The following is a 16,897-nucleotide window of genomic DNA, read 5'->3' as shown; positions in this document are numbered from 1 at the left end:
TCTCATGTCACAGTTGCAAGCAGGTTACTTGTTCTAGAACAAGCAGTTTCCAAGGGAGATGGCAAATTTACTTGTTTGGTCTGAAATAGCATAGGATTTGGACTTCCATTCCATTGGCAAGAATTAATTAGCCAATGGGCACGGGACACACAGCTTCACTGAGTACCCTGTGTCGGGGGAGCACAGTGCCCTGCTTTAACGTGTGCTTTATCTGCACCTCTGGCAGGTAAAACCCAGACGCTTCTCCTGGCCTGTGGCCTGTCACAGTCCGACCCGCCACCTTCCCTGCTCCGCCCCTCCCTCTGGTACCACACTACCTGGAACCTTGCACCAAATTCCAAGGGGATGAGGCTTCGTTTACCTTTGGCAGAAATGCCTTTCTCACACCTTTTTCTTCTGATATCACATCTAAGCTCAGCATCCTCCTGCTCCGCGAAGGCCTCAGGTTTCTTCAGTAATCCATCCCCGTCACTATTCCAAAGCGCTTCAGACCTCTGTGAGACATGATCTCTACATGCACGTCTGCCTACACGCAGGAACACACACCACATGAGGACATAAACACAGACACACACACACACACACACACACCTTGGATGTCAGTTGGTTACGAGTGGCTCTGAATCCCACTTCCGCCAACAGTGTCTGACGTACAGTGGTTAGACAGCCCATAAGTATTTTGTTGAACCAAAGAGCATATTGGAAAACAATCTACATAACATTTAATTCATCAGGTCTTGATAAATTCGTGGGGAGAGTTTAGAGTGGATGAAGTCTTAACCCTTGTTCTGCAAGTCATTGGGTTTGGATTTTGAAGACACTGCAATTCGACAGACTTGTTGACACCATGGCCACACTGCAGGGGGAGTGTGGGTGGACCGATCTCTGGATCTAAAGCAACCAGCATCTGAGGTCTGTCTCCATTCCCACACTGCCAGTCTGGTTCCACATCTGAGTACCAGAGGCCAGCCACCTCTGAGCCACAAGCCACTGGACAGGTTCTAAGAAGAACATATGTTAATAGTCACATCCCTACTCTCCTTGTGTGTGTGTGTGTGTGTGTGTGTGTGTGTGTTATGCACTTTCAGAGCCACAGCAGAATCCGAGAGTTTAGTGGGGACAAAGCAAAGCATGGTTGTCGCCTTTCATTTCTTTCTCCCCTCCTGTCATCTTCCTTCTAATTTGTTTCCCACTCCAACCCCCAAATGAGACCTTGACAGTGATTTCTGGATTCAGCATGCAAGCTGGGAATTGTCTGTGCCTTCGAATATCCCTTTTTCCAACCTTGTGTCATTTATCTACTATGGTTAGGATGGGCTGAACCACAAAGTAGCTTGGACTTCCCTGCCAAGTGGAGAACAGTAAGAAGGTGGGTTCTACAGGGGCAGGTATCAGACTAGAGGACCAACCTGGCCCAGAGGACCCAGGGGACCACCCCTGCTGGGGTAACCAGGACTCCAGAGCATAGACTCATGGTGGTGTGGCCAACCCCATCCAAATCCAGGAGGGGCAAGTAGGATCGGTGCTTGGAGTCAGGCAATGAGTGGCTGCCTCTGCCAACCTTGGGTAGGTTCCCATGGAGTGACCGATGAGAGGTGGGGTGACTGGTGTCCCATCCTGAGCAGGGGAGTCTTACAAGACTGTAAGACTCACATAGCATGTAGGGGACCTGGAAATGCAGGCAAGGGAATGAGAGGACAAATAGGAACCAAGACAGCTGACCAACTTGGTGAACTGGGTACACACTAACTCATTAGCCTTTTAAACTCTGCTGACCAACCACCCAACTTAGATGCACAGAAAATGAAGCCAATAAGAGCAGCAATATAGGACATGCTGTCTGGAATCCTCGTACTGAGTGTTCCCTGTACCCCCTTCCCCAACCTGCTGTCTGGCAGGATGACCAGCTTCCTGCCCTGGCCTCATTATCTGTTCCTGCTCTTCCATGCGAGAGCTCCCCAGGGTTCCTCTGAATCCTCCTGCTGGACTGGGAATTACAGATTGAAAGCATCAGGCCCTGGCTGGCGTAGCTCTGGATTGAGCGTGGGCCTGCGAATCAAAGGATCGCGGTTCGATTCCCAGTCAGGTCACATGCCTGGGTTGCAGGCCAGTTCCCTACAGGGGACATACTAGAGGCAACCATACATTGATATTTCTCTTCCTCTCTCCTTTCCTTCCCCTCTAAAGATAGATAGATAAGTAAATAAGTAAATAAATAAATAAATAAAAGATTGAAAGCAGCAGGGTCTGAGCTGAGATGAGCCCTCAGTGGTGGGTGGGGGGAATTTTTTTTGGTCACTGTCCTATGTTCATTAGCCAGAAAGAAAAACAAAATCCCACTGGCTTATTTTATAATCACATGGATCAACAGGAGGAATAGTTTCTTGATATTTTTATTACATAATAATTACCTTGTGGAGAATTGAACCTAATTTGAACCAAACGTATGTTAGTTTTCTATAGTTGAAGGGTCTAGAACTCAAATAGCAATTTAAATGTCAACCTCAGTTCTTGGTCCACAGCCGCTGTCCCATTCATTTGTTCAACAATCAGTACCAGGCCCTGGAGCCCTGCAGGCTCTCATGATTTCCTCCCTCTCTGGTCTGGTCTATTATGAGAATTCAGATGGAATCCCAGGATTTAATTTCCTTGAAGCCTCCAATACAACCTGGAGGTGCTCTTGCGATCTAAGAGCAAATCACAAAAAAGGACTCACGTTGAAGCAACCATGGGACACTGGCGTTTCTGTTTCTGGTGAAACCTGAGGATTCACTACCAACCAGAGAACTGAATCAGTAGGGCAAATGGAGTCCCACGCGCCCAACTCTGGTGGAAAGAGAACAACAGTTAGGCAGTGGGAAATGAACTTTGCTAATTGAACATGAACTGTGACCCGTGGCAGTAATGATGAAATACTCCAGACCCTAGACTTCTAATTCTTTCTGGTCAGAGTAGAAAAAGCCAATGTAGTTATTTACTATGTCTTGGAGGCAAAAGTAGGAGATAAATGTTAGACAGTGAATGGCTCCCCCGTTCAGCCCCCAGTTTGAAGGAGGTAAAGGCGTTGTATTATATCACCTGTGAAGATGAGCAAAGAATGCTCCAGCAAAGAAGGCAAGTAGAGAAAATTCCAGATGAGGAAGACTCCTTTCTCTTGGCAGCAAGTTCTTCTAACTCAGAGCAAAAACCCAGGGTGGACATTGCCTCATTTTTGAAATAGTTGGTTCTCAGGACGCTGGTCCAATTTCTGCTTTATTATTTTTTTAAATTATTTTTTATTTATTTTTTATAGAGGGGAAGGGAGGGAGAGGGCGGGGGGAGAAACATCACTGTGTGGTTGTCTCTCGTGTGCCCTCTACTGGGGACCTGGCCTGCAACCCAGGCATGTGCCCTGACTGAGAATTGAACCAGAAACCATTTGGTTTGCAGGCCAGCTCTCAGTCCAGTGACCCACACCAGCCAATTTTTAATTTATATACAAGTCTTTCTCTGCTCTATGACCACACTTAATGTTCAGGGGCAGCCCCATTTGTCCTCTGCCCTCACATGTACATATTTTTGGTTACCTCCCTGGGGTCTCTGAGCCTCTGACTGCAGCTCATCCCCCAAGTCTAATGAAGGAACCCAAAGCTCTGCAGTCTGGCCCTATCTGTCTCGCTTCACATCGTGTGCTCCCTGTGCCACATGGTGATTCCTCCTCGGTGGAGTTAGATGTTTCATATCTTTGTTCTTGACATTTGCAACCCACCCTCGCAAAGTAAGGAGGCTGTGAGACGCCTCAGAGGCTCGGTGCTGAGATGAGAGGGGGCACCCAGGTCACAGCGACAAAATAACACAGCTTCCTTGCCTGCTTGCTGAGGACAGAGGCTGAATTATAACCTTTCAGAGCCTTCATTTCCTCCCTGGGGGAGGAAGATATATTTATTCTTTCCTCTGTTTGAGACATTCATCCTCAACATCACAAGAATAACAATAATCATACATTGAACCACGAAAATGTAAAAGGTGCAGAAAGCTCTGTGATCTGCGGGCCGGATGGTATAGCTACATCTTGCGTGACATTTAGGATGACTGTTGTGTGGAAGCCAGACACGGCTTCAGTGACCAGCCATCAAACACCCATTGACCTTTTGCTCAGCCAGGGAGAAAACCAACCCGGCTTCAGAAACCCAGCTCCAGACAAGTTTCGGGTCAGAGGGAAAATGAAGATCTGATTCCCACTTGCAAATGGGGAACAAATGAGGCAGCTTTGACCCCTCTGGCCCTCACTTGGAACAGGAGCCACTGTAGTGAGCAGAGAGTGGACCTTCCACTCAAGTGAAACCATATTCGCACCTCAGCTACGTCGCTTTTGAACCGGGTACCCCAGGTTACTTCTCTGAGCCCTGTTTCTCCCCTGTGAGACTGAGGACGCGGGCATCTCATCCGTCAGGTGGTGAGGATGAAGTGAGCAGTAAATAAAGCGTTTCAGGCAATGCTCAGCTCACGACAATCAATCAACATCACACATTTATCGATCACCTACTATGCAGTGCAAACTCAGTGCGGATCAATGGAGTCAGTCAAATAGCATTAGTTCCCATTCACCACATGACGAAGATCCTTTAGATATTTTTCTTGCATCTCCCAGGACTCAGCTGGGAAAGAGAATCATCACTTTCCCCCTTGGGTTTAGGGGAATCATGGCTTCTTCTGCAGACCAGTCCGACCCATTCAGTTCTAACCAGAGTCACCCAACTAGATGTCCTGTACTTCCTGGGATGACTCCCAATACAAATAACCTTTTCTAGGATACGTCTAAGTACCCTCGCACTTGTCATCAACCATACAGCCACCCTACAAATATTCATTACGCACCTCCTCTAGGGAAGACAGAATGCCACCCTGACATGGTGGCCCAGACCTAACACCTGCCCTCCTGGGCATCCTTGTGACCCAGAAACATATCCCAGGTATCGGCCCTGTGGCAGCAGCAGCATCCCTTGGAGTCTAAATCCCATGTTGGAATTCTCTGGTCTGAAGAGAGCTGACATTTCTGCACGGCCTCAGTAACTTGAGGGTGAAAACAAATTAACCATGAAACCACAACCATGTAACTGCCATTAGTCATTGAAAATTCCAAATTTCACCTGTTCTGCTCAATATCGAGCATCTGGCTGGATTATTTCCTCATGTGACCACTAGGGAGCATTTGGTCCCCAGTGATATTCTGAACATTTGGGGACACCTGGATAGAGTGCCTCCTGGTAGGCTCAGGCAAAATTCCAATAGAAAAATAAGATGAACATGGTAAATTTGAGTACGGATCTTAAAAGGTTGCAAGCTATTTATAAATCACTCCTCGTGTCTCTCGGCAGTCCGTGACGTGGAGGCAAGGCGGTCAGCCGGTGTCCACTGGGTGTGCGCTATGCTTCCGGTGGTGAGCGAGAAGCCTCCATTGTCATCGTGGCACGTATCCATCACCAGTGTCCCAAGGCGGGTTTGATTTTTACCTTCATTTTGTAAATGAGGAAATAGGCTTGGAGTGCATCTAGCAAGTACCCAGGAGCCTGACCCCAAGTCAGGCTGGTGACAAAGCCTCCCCACTTTTATGCCAAATTGCTCACCTGATTGTGATGTTCAAATATCTCTTATCTTGTTTCTTCGGTCCCCGTAATTTTCCAGATCCTTCAATTCCCCTGGGCTCTGTGTTTGTGTGTGTGTGTGTGTGTGTGTGTGTATGCCCACAAGTAAGAATGCTATGGATAAATGAAAAACACTCACAACTCAGTGTTTTCATGTCATGACCCTACATGATGAAGCAGAGTTTAAGCCTGGCTGAGTATAATTTATATGTGCTCCGTGGTTTCCTCTCCCTTGTGGTGCCAATGTGTTAACACTATAGGCAATTAATTGATGTTCAATGAATTAATAAACACATAAATAAATGTGGCTCTTAAGAAGACTCCAGAGCAAGTGTGGGGGACTTCCTCCACCTGGAAATTTCCTGAAGACTTTGAGGTCAGGTGAGATTGTCTTCCAACAGAAAACTCCAGAATAGATGTCCTATCAAGGTGGTGGCGTAGGCAGATAAGCCTTGCCTCCTCACACAGCCACCTCAAAATTATAGCTAAACTATAGAACAACTATTCTCAGAACTGTCAAAAATCAAGTTGATTGGAAGTCTGACAACTACGAAATTATAGAAGTTAAATCTACCCAGGTCAGTAGGAGGAGCAGAGAGATGCGGAATGGGCTGGTCTCACATCCATGTGTGGCAGATAAAAACTTGGGAGGGATATTTTGAGAGCAAGAAGTCCCAGCCCCACAACCCTCAGCCCAGAGTTCCAGTGCCAGGATGATAAGGTCCCATAATTTCTGGCTGCAAAAACCAGTGGGGATTGAGTCTATGAAAGAAACTTCTGGAGTCCCTAGCAATTCCTCTTAAAGAACCCATACATGGACTTACTCAGACTCACTTCCTCTGAGCTCCAGCACCAGGGTAGCAGCTAAAAAGTCACCAGTGGCACACAGGGAGAAAAGTGTCTGGTACCACAGAGGCAATAGGTGGGGGCCATATTTGAAACTCCATCAATGTGGCTAACACATTGATGAGACTCCATCCCACTCAACTTCCATCCCACCCAAGCTGTTAACAGTGACTTTTCCATATGAATGGCTAGCCTTGACTCATGCTTCAGAACTTCCTAAATCCTCTTGCATAAGCAAATAGCTAGTCTCAGAAAGGCCCCAGCCACTGTACCTCTTGCTAAGTGGTCCCCTGTCTGGCATCAACAGCAGCCAGCCTAGATTCACAGCTTGGCTCTGCCTGGGAATCTCCAAGCCCAACACAAGTAGCAGCTACCTCAGATGGCTTTATAGCTCATGCAGGGTAGCTCCAGAGAGAACATAGGTGGAGGCTGACCTGGACCTGCATCAACTGGAAAACCCCAGGACCTGCACAACCAATGGACAGCTACAAACTACATTGGAGCACAGCCACCCTACCCCTGTACTATTGATTCTTCACCAAGGGTGGAGGTTGGTGGTCAGTTGTCACAGCCAGTCCTTGCAACTGACTGGCCTAGGTAAGTACCTCCCACTGGCCTGCCAACAGCAACTATAGGAAGAGAGGGTACTCATCCTATATGATGGGCATACCTCATGCATGCTGCTTGGGTGATAGGGGAGGCTGGACCACTAAGCCCTATAGGACACCTACTATATTAGCCTACGCTACCAAGACATGGAGTCATAGCAGCTCTGCCTGATATAGAAACAAACACAGGGAGGCTGCCAACATGAGGAAACAAAGAATCATGGCCCAAATGAAGGAACAGATCAAAATTCCAGAAAAAGAGCTAAAAGGAATAAAGATAAGCAAATTTCAATACACTGATTATAAGAATGCTTAAGGAACTTAGTGAGGACTTCAACAGCACAAAAAAAGATCCAGTCAGAAGTGAAGGATACACTTAGTGAAATAAAGAACAATTTACAGGGAAATAGCAATAGAGTAGATGAAGCCAAGAATCAAATCTATGATTTAGAACATAAGGAAGCTCAAACAACTAATCAGAACAAGAAGAAAAAAGAATTCAAAAAAATGAGGACAGTATAAGCAGCCTCTGGGACAACTTCNGAACAGATAAAAATTCCAGAAAAAGAGCTAAAAGGAATAAAGATAAGCAAATTTCAAAACACTGATTATAAGAATGCTTAAGGAACTTAGTGAGGACTTCAACAGCACAAAAAAGATCCAGTCAGAAGTGAAGGATACACTTAGTGAAATAAAGAACAATTTACAGGGAAATAGCAATAGAGTAGATGAAGCCAAGAATCAAATCTATGATTTAGAACATAAGGAAGCTCAAACAACTAATCAGAACAAGAAGAAAAAAGAATTCAAAAAAATGAAGACAGTATAAGCAGCCTCTGGGACAACTTCAAACACTGCAACATTGGCATCATAGTGGTGCCAGAAGGACGAGAGAAAGAGCAAGAAATTGAAAATGTTTTTGAAAAAATAATGAAAGTAAACTGCCCTAATTTGGTGAAGGAAATAGACATGCAAGCCGAGAAAGCACAGGAAGTCCCAAACAAGATGGATGCAAAGAGGTCCACTCCAAGACACATCATAATTAAAATGCTAAAGGTTAAAGGTAAAGAGAGACTCTTAAAAGCAGCAAGAGAAGAGAAGTTAGTTAAACTCCCTACAGGGGAGTTTCCATAAGACTGTCAGCTGATTTCTCAAAAGAAACTTTGCAGACTAAAATGGATTGGCAAGAAATATTCAAAGTCATGAAAAGCAGGAACCTATAGCCAAGATAATTCTACCCAGCAAAGCAACCATTTAAATCAAAGGGCAGATAAAGAGCCTCCCAGATAAGAAAAGACTAAAGGAGTTCATCATCACCACTAAACCCTTATTGTTTGAAATGTTAAAAGGGCTTATTTAAGAAAAAGGTCAAAACTATGAACAATAAAATGACAATAAATACATATCTGTCAGCAAATGAATCTAAAAAATTAAGGGAACAAGAGCAGATACAGAGAACATTTGATGGATGCCAGATGGGAGGTATAGGGCAATGGGTAAAGAGGTGAGGGGATTAAGAAGTACAAATAGGTAGTTACAGAATAGCCATGGGGATGTAAAGTACAGTATGGGAAAGGGAGTAGCCAAAGAACTTACACACATGAGCCACAGACGTGAACAATGGTGTGGGGATTGCCCAAGGGAGTGGGAGTGCTGGGTAGAGGCAGGCAAAGGGAGAAAATTGGGACAACTGTAATAACATTATCAATAAAATAAAATTTAAAAAGGAAAACTCCAAAGTGGGAGGAAGGGACAATTTCCCAAGACTTGCTCAGCCTGTCCCGTAGGCATTGTTCAATTTACAGAGCCACCGGAGTGCGTCATTCCTCCTGAGGCCTGCCTTCCAACTCACTGATACGTCCTCCTGGGTAATTTGATTTGCAGTCCAAATGTTGCTGTGCGCTCCTGGCAGAGCAGGCCTGAGCCCCAGGGATCCTTTGAAGAGATGAGAGGCCTGGGTGGAGATTGCTCAGGACAAAAATATGTAGAAAGCAGTCATTCCACACCCACTGGGGGCCATGGGGCTCTTTCATTAGAGAGAATCCTGTTTTCTGGAAATCTGTACTTGGGTGCTGGTGGCATCATCACCAACTCACCGTGCAAAAAACAAACTGCTCACCTCCTATAGTGTTGTTTTTCTGGAAACGGGGCCTAAAACCACACCACAGACAGTGAAAGGAGAGCATGAAGAGCGAATAATCTGGAAAAAAACGTGACTTCTAGTTCAAAAGCACCTGAGTTTATTCGATCCAGTCTCCTCCTCTTTGCAGTTCTTATCCAAAAGACCTTCAGAGTCATTTTAGTTGAGAGCAATTTTGTGTGAGAAATAGAGAATAGCTAAGGTTGACACCCACCTGCCCATCCCCCCTGGCCCCCCACTGCTGGAAAACTGGAGGAACCTCTAGAAGGTACAGCAGGTGCGCTGAGGTCTGGGCAAACAGATCCGCTTACTCAGCCAGCACTGCAGACCTCCCAGCAGAGAGTAGCAAACAGCTGCTCTCTCCCAGCCGGAGGGGTGTGAGCAGCTGGGCAGGGCCACGGATGGTGCTGAGGAGGCAGAGGCCAGGAAGGCAGACCTCCAACACCCACTTCCTTCCCGACACCCTGTCCTCTTTCGAAGACTAGCCCACCTCCTTCCTGGTCCTCTCCCAGATGCCGCTCCCTCCCCATCCTCCACTGAGGTCTGGGTTTCTGATCTGGAAAAGGGGCATCTTCAGTGTCCTGACCCTTCCTTCTGTTCCTTCTTCCTCGAAGGCCGAAGGACTTCTGCAGAGGTTGACTTAGTCCTGGTCAAGTACTAGAATCCACAACTCCCCCAGCAGTACCCAGGCCGAGAAAATCTGGGGATGTGATACTGTGGTCTATAATTTGAAAAAAATAATAATTTAAAGCATTGAAATCCTTCTTCCCATGAAATAGGTTCGCTGAAAGAAACAGGTGAGATTCTTGGGAAATCTCTCATTTGCATTGTCAGCTGGATTTTGCATGCCCAAACCTGCCACGCTACCAGCCCCTTCATCTCATCCTGAACCACAGACACCCTGGGACACCATCTGCCACCGGACAGCAAACTGTTAGGATAATAGTGGAGACAGAGAACCTGCCTTCCACCCTGACCCTTAAATGTGTCCTCTGTCAGCACCATAGTGGCAGTGAGACCTCTGTGATGCAGACTTCCACGCTACTTAGTTTCATACTTTGGCCCCCAAGTTGCTCATCAGCTTCAAAAGGTAGATCCTCCAAGTTCAAACCACTCATTTATTCATATCCCACCACCTCCCCACCAGCTACGGAGTGGGCACCCTCCGTCTAGCACATCAGACATCACCCCCGCTGCACCTGCTGCTGGCTGCACCGCAGTCCCTCGCTCTGTCTCAGAGGAGAGAGTTCTCTCACCAAACTCTGCCCCTCACTCCACTCAGAACAGCCCTTTCCCTCCCCGACTTAGCTCCTGCTCCTGATGCTTTCTCAGCACCACCCAGATCCAGACCGCTAGAGAAATCAACCAGCCACAGAATGTCACCCCTCTGGTCAGAAAAGGGCCCGAGACAAAGTGTGTGGCCCAGCCCAGAGCACAAGAACTGCCCTCCCAGTGGGAGATGACGCATCCAGGCTGGGCGTCAGGAACCTGCCACCTGTGCCCTTCAGAGCAGTAAAGGTCGTCACCTGTGGTGCTCCCAGTCCAGGTGTGCACCACCCCCTGCCCCCAGCACTCCCACAATGCCATCCCCCCTGATTGCAGCCCCCAGGCCCTGGCTGCACCCAGGACCTCAGGAGCTCATCTGTAAATCTCAGCTGGAGAACCAGCTGCTAGCTCCAGCCTGAACTCCTGGAAAGCGGAGGGCTGGAGAAGCAATTTCGAGAGCCTGTCCCCAGCCCTGGAAGGTGGCAGAACAGGCTGGGGGTTCCACCTGGCCATGTGTGCCCCCACACTCACGTCCCCCTGGGGAGAATTGGAAATGGGCTCTCCAGAGGGAGAGAGAGGCTTGTTTTATGGAACTTGCTCAAGTACAATATTGTACTTGAACAATAATTTAAATTAAAAATAACATTTTAAAAAACATTTTAAAAAAAGAATTGGGGGCTGGGGAACCAGAGCTGGCTCAGCACGATTACGCTTATGGGCTCCCAGCTCCTGTGCCCCGACCCAGCCCATCTGCTTCCCTACATCTTCAACACAGTATTTTGTTTCAGTAAATTTAATCCATTTCTTTTAATTGAAATATTTTACTTCCTTGTGTGAAAGTATCACCCTTCATTTAGCCATCCTTCCACCTGACTGAAAAAAAGCAAGTCACACAATTTGTAGAGTAAATACTGAACTGATACCCACACAGAGAGAAATACATGTGCACGCGTGCGTGCTTACAAAGTGGTTTTCAAAGGACTGGGGGAAAACACGGTCGGATCAAAACTTTTCCCTTCTGGGAGAGGGGAGTGGCCCGGATGGAGACTTGGTGGCCAAGGGGGATCTGAGCTTTTTCTGAATCACCATAGTTTTTAAGGAAAAATGTATGCAGCTGCTATTGCTTAAGTTAAAATTAATTCAGTGTAAGGAAAAATGCTGCCGCGATGGCTCACTCACCCCGGGAGTGTATCATCAGGGCTCTCCAGAGGGAGAGAGAGGCTTGTTTTATGGAACTTGCTCACAGGAACCGTGGGGCCAGCAAGGCTGAAATCCATAAAAGCAGCAGCAGGCTGGAATCCCAGGCATGATTTCTGCATTTCTCAAGGAATTCCTGAAGAAAAAATTGCTTCTTGTCTGGGATACCTCAGCTACTGCTCTTAAGATTTTCAACCCTTGGGATGAAGCCAATCGCTACAATGGAAGGCGATCGGCTTTATTCAAAGGCAGGGGATGGTGGATGGTCATCAGGGCCCAGCACCTTCTTCCACTGGTGTTTGACTGAACAGCTGGGCGCCACAGCCTGGCCCGGCTGACACCCCGCCTTTTACCTGAGGAGGCGCTCCCTCGAGCTCCCTTCTTACCTCTGCAAGAGATTAGCACTCAGACTGGTCTTACACCCATGCGCTCTTCCCAGGACTCTGCCCATACATGTTGGGCTACTGTCTCTTGGCTTTTGATTCTGGACTTGCCCCTGCATCCCCTCATCCCCAGCCCAGCCCTGAGTCCAGCCCATCCCAGCGCCCGGAGCCTCTGCTGGTGCTGGGCTGTGGGCTTTGAACAGGTGAAAAGCTCCATTTGAAAGAATCATGGAAAACTCTTCATGAAGGACTTGGCATTTTAAATGAGCAGGATAGGATTCTTGCTTTTCTCCACCCCCCCCAGAATTATACATTATTCAGTAGAACTTTTTAATATTACTATATTATAAAATTCTGTCAAAAGAAAAAGAGTAAGATAAGCCATAATTATACTGCCCTAAAATAACCATGGCTAGCATCCTAACACTCTTCCACCTTTCTCCTACATGTACAATTTTGCAGTTGTAACCATACCCAATATATAATTTTATCATGTTTTTCCACTTATCGTGATGAGCATTTTTAATGTTGCTACATAAGCTTCATGGCCGCCACAGTCAATAGCTACATAACTGTTCACTGAATTGAAGTACTTGGTTTACTTAACTATCTGGTTATCTTTAAACAGTTTCCAATTCTTCTAACAATAAATGTGCACATCTTTGCAATTGTAGCGTTCTTTGTCATACCTTGAATTCTTTCACATAGACTTAAATTTGCTTGGCCAGAGAATATATACTTTTTTGGTCTCCTGACATATATTTCCAAATAGACTTTTGTTAAAGATTGCATCAACTTCTACAGTTATCAGTGTAAATAAGGATCATGAGTATTTGGTCTCTTGAGAGGAGAGCTTTGACGGGGCGGGATGTGGGGACAGGTTCCTGAGACAAGAAGAGAGACACTCCAGCTCCAAAGCCTGAGCCCTGCATTCTGCTAAGTGCCCTGGTCCTCACGGGGTGCTGGTTCGTGTGCTTGTTTTTCACAGACTGAGCAGTTGGTAACTCTGTGGGTCCTCTTCGTGTTCACCATTGTGGGAAACTCCCTTGTGCTGCTCTCCACGTGCAGGAGGAAGAGGAAGTCGAGAATGACCTTCTTTGTGACTCAGCTGGCCATCACAGGTAGGCAACTGTGCGAGTGGGAGAGGAGTGAATGGGGTGCATCGTTCCTAAGGCTTCTCACTTTCAAATATTTTACCAGTAGAGATGCTAAGACCGTCCACCTGAAAGGCATCAGTAAATTTGGGAGTAATTTCTAAGGGATATAAAACCCATATTTGAATGTTTCTTCCAGCACATTTAACATATTACAAAATTATAAAAATAACTCACTATACAGCAGAGCTGAAAATACCATTATTAGTACTACCAAAGGGTTCTAGAAGGTTCCGCTCTCCCTGGACACAGCAGCCTCCATCGTTCGCTAAAGTGATATTACCATATCACACCATACTGTAAACCTAAGGAAGAGGTCCTAGAAAAGAGGCCCGAATTATCTCTAATCGATAACAAATGTGCAGTCTCCGGCACTTTGCAGATTTGCGTCTGTGGGCATTGCTTTTGGAAATGTAAGAGGCATGCAGTGCCACAGCTGGGCATGGTCTGTGGACATAATTCCAGGATCAGACACTAACATGTGGGTTTGGGGAATGGCCAATAGAGTTGAGTGTGAATGCATCACACCCAGAGGGGCAATAGCATAACGTTCTCAAATTTAAAAAAATGACCTATGAAGAAAAGACACTCTCAGAGATGGATCAAGTTCAAAAGGGTAGGAAAGTGGAACCAAGGAGAGAGTCTGATTCCATAGGCCAGAGAAGGGAATGGGCAGGTGGGATCCCAGAGGGTCCGGGACAAGATGGGCCTGTATCCTGACTTCTACAAACAAGATGGCTGTCATATGAGTTTAATTTGAATCAGACTGAAGGCAAATGCAAATAATAATAATAATAATAATACATAAGTATTAAGTGCTAACAAGAAGCAATGATAAATGGCGGTCAGAAAGAGCTGTTCAGTGCATTTCAAACTTACCAGTTGGGCTGCGTGGCAGTAACGGCAGTGGAGACTTTGGGGGATCTCAGTCTTGAGCCACATTATATGGAAAACACACCACTGTCATGAGAGAGCCATCGCCACACATCATCGATAACCCCAAATGCCCTCTCTCTAACAGAGAGCAGCAACCCACCTACTGGTGCTGGGCTGCCGTGACCAGCGTGGAAAGTAGGGGCACTCTTTACAGGTATGACGATGAGGAGCCCAAGCCACACAGGTGGGACTCGTGATGGGAGAAAACTCCTTCAACCTTTCCTTCAAACAGGAGCCCCTTTTCATCCCTAGGGTTTTAAGAGTAAAGGGCAATGCCCTGACCAGTGTGGCTCAGTTGGTTGGGCATCGTCCCACAAAGCAAAGGGTCATGGGTTTGATTCCTGGTCAGGGTACATGCCTGGGTTGTAGACTTGGTCCCCAGCTGGGGCATATACGAGCGGCCACTAATCAATGCTTCTCTCCCACATCGACGTTTCTCTCCCTCTCTTTCCCCTCCTTTTCTCTCTCTCTCCTTCTCTCTCTCTCTCTCTACAACAATGAATAAATAAAATCTTTTTAAAAAGAGAGAGAGAGACTGTGTAAATAGTAACTAGAAATGCCCAGCCCTGGCTGGTGTAGCTCAGTGGATTGAGCACAGGCCTGCAAATCAAAGGATCGCTAGTTTGATTCCCAGTCAGGGCACACACGTGGGTTGCGGTCAGGTCAGGTCCCTGGTGGAGGGTACGTAAGAGGCTACCACACAGTGATGTTTCTCTCCATCTCTTTCTCCCCGCCTTCCCTTAGTCTAAAAATAAATAAATAAAATCTTTAAAAAGAGAGAGAGAGACGTCCAGCAAATACTGAGTGAGATGCAACACCCCTGCATGAGGATCAAGTAACTTACTTTCATGATATTTTTTCAATTACCATGTTGCAACCAGCTTTCTTCAAGCCACGTGTTATCTCAAAGGGTAACAACATACAGGTGGCAAAGAGAGCAGCTCAGAATCTAAAGTACTGTCAAAATGAATAAATGAATCATTGAAATTTTATCACCTATTGTCAAAGAGAAAAGTTGTGTGTGCTATTCAAATCCACTGTCTGCAGTATGAACCGTGACTTACTGTCCCATGAATGTTCTAAAGAGTCGGGCATTTATAAATTTATTCATTCCTTCTTGGAAAAACTCAAGGGGTCAGATCAGGAGTATTTCAAGGGAAGAGTTCTTGCAGCTTTGGGATGGGTCTAAGATTGAACTAAATTCTTGTTTAAGATTGCAACATTTCCTCCAACACAGTTCCCCATGATCTCAGATCTTTTAGTAAGAGAATAGAGAATAATATCTGAGTCTTAAGGAAGCCTGTAAAGGTTACTCAGGTATCACGGAAGGATACCGTTCTTTGAGGTTTATATACATTTGATCCGAGTTCCCCATCCCAGGTCAATGCTTTCCCCAAGACTCTCGCAGTTTTCTGGGCAAATAGTCTTGCTCATCATTCCTGGTTCTCGCTTCCTCTCTCCCCTGAATTCTTGCTTTCTCTTGTGGGAATCTTGCCTTCTCTAGTTAGTTCAGCTCTTGGTTTTTGTTTTATTCTATGAGGCACTCAGCTCCCTTTTCTTTGAAATCATCCACAGACACACGACTTTCTATGTTTAGAAGACCTTACCAAGTGTTTCAAGCAACCAAAGGGGATTGCACCACAGGAAAGCAAATATCTTAAAATTAAAAATTGTATGTTTACCAAACATTCAGCAACCACCAGAAACGTCTCAATTTGCCTTGCTCCTGCCTTGTGTCCCATCTTCCCGCTGCTGCTCCTGCAGGTGTCTCTTCATCTAAAGACAAGTTTTGTCTCAGCATTTGCTTTGGGGGAGCACAGTTGCAGACAGGAGGACCTCAGAATGTCCTTGACTGCAGCTTCATGGATGTGTCTGTTCCCTTGGTGCTAAATCACCAAATCATGGACTTACAATTTGTGGCCTTTGTCCAGTTTGTTTCAGTAAAAGTCAGTTCACAAAATGTATCGCCTCCCTATAGAGAAAAGATTACAGTCTCAAATGCCTCCTCCTTTATCTTCGCTTTTTGACATTTTCTTGGTGTGTTGTTTGTGGCCTTTTTCCAACTCTGCTGCAGGGCCTGCACACTCCCTCTGTTGTTTGTGCATCTTGTGCTTTTGCTTCTTGCTGTCCTGACTTCCTGCCCAGCTGGCACTGCTGCCGTGGTTGCAGAAGCAGCGACTGGGCCTCTAACTGGGAGGCCGTGACCTCAGCTCAGACCAGCACGAGGCCGCCTTCACTCTGGGTTTGCTCAGCCTTCTGGGCAGACTGCTGCTGTGCCCAGTCTCTTTTGTTTGTCTATCCCTTTATTGTTCAGCTCTTTGCATGTTTTTCTGAATTTCCCCTCCTTTTACAGATATGTTACTTACACTGTCACTTTCATTCAAATCTGGTTTGAAAGCAGCTTCATCAGTTTCTCTAGTTAAGTGGGAGGAGAGTTGAGAGGAGTCGCTTCCTCAGGGTTAGGCGGGAGAGCCTAACCCTAACTGTAGCCCCTAACCCTCACCGCAACCCTTGTCCCGTTATTAAATTCCAGCCTGCTCTCACAGTCTGAATCCCACCTTCCGTAGGTGGATGGAGCATCAAGCTTTGGGGGGAGGGAGGTGAAGAACTCAGCCCTGACACCCGTTTAGACAGATCACTTGTTTGACAGTTTCAAAATTCATTCTCTTTTTAAAAAATTGCTGTTAGGACTTTCTTCACCAGTTTCTTTTATTATGAGTTTTTAAACCCTGAACCAATAGAT

At 46.3% G+C, this 16,897-nt stretch overlaps 1 protein-coding gene across 2 annotated transcripts in view; it reads left to right on the top strand.

The window, feature by feature from the left end:
• NPSR1 (neuropeptide S receptor 1) overlaps positions 1-16,897 on the top strand; it is a 103,214-nt gene that overhangs the window by 10,348 nt on the left and 75,969 nt on the right. For both annotated transcript variants that reach the window (XM_037041159.1, XM_037041158.1), the window contains exon 2: positions 13,053-13,185. In XM_037041159.1, the coding sequence (XP_036897054.1) occupies positions 13,053-13,185 (133 nt within the window). The remainder of the gene's footprint in view (positions 1-13,052; positions 13,186-16,897) is intronic.

Source organism: Sturnira hondurensis, unplaced genomic scaffold, assembly GCF_014824575.4.
Source record: "Sturnira hondurensis isolate 20B ecotype Veracruz unplaced genomic scaffold, ASM1482457v3 Scaffold0002840, whole genome shotgun sequence".
NCBI classification, from domain to species: domain Eukaryota; kingdom Metazoa; phylum Chordata; class Mammalia; order Chiroptera; family Phyllostomidae; genus Sturnira; species Sturnira hondurensis.
This window is presented reverse-complemented; position numbering and strand designations above follow the sequence as displayed.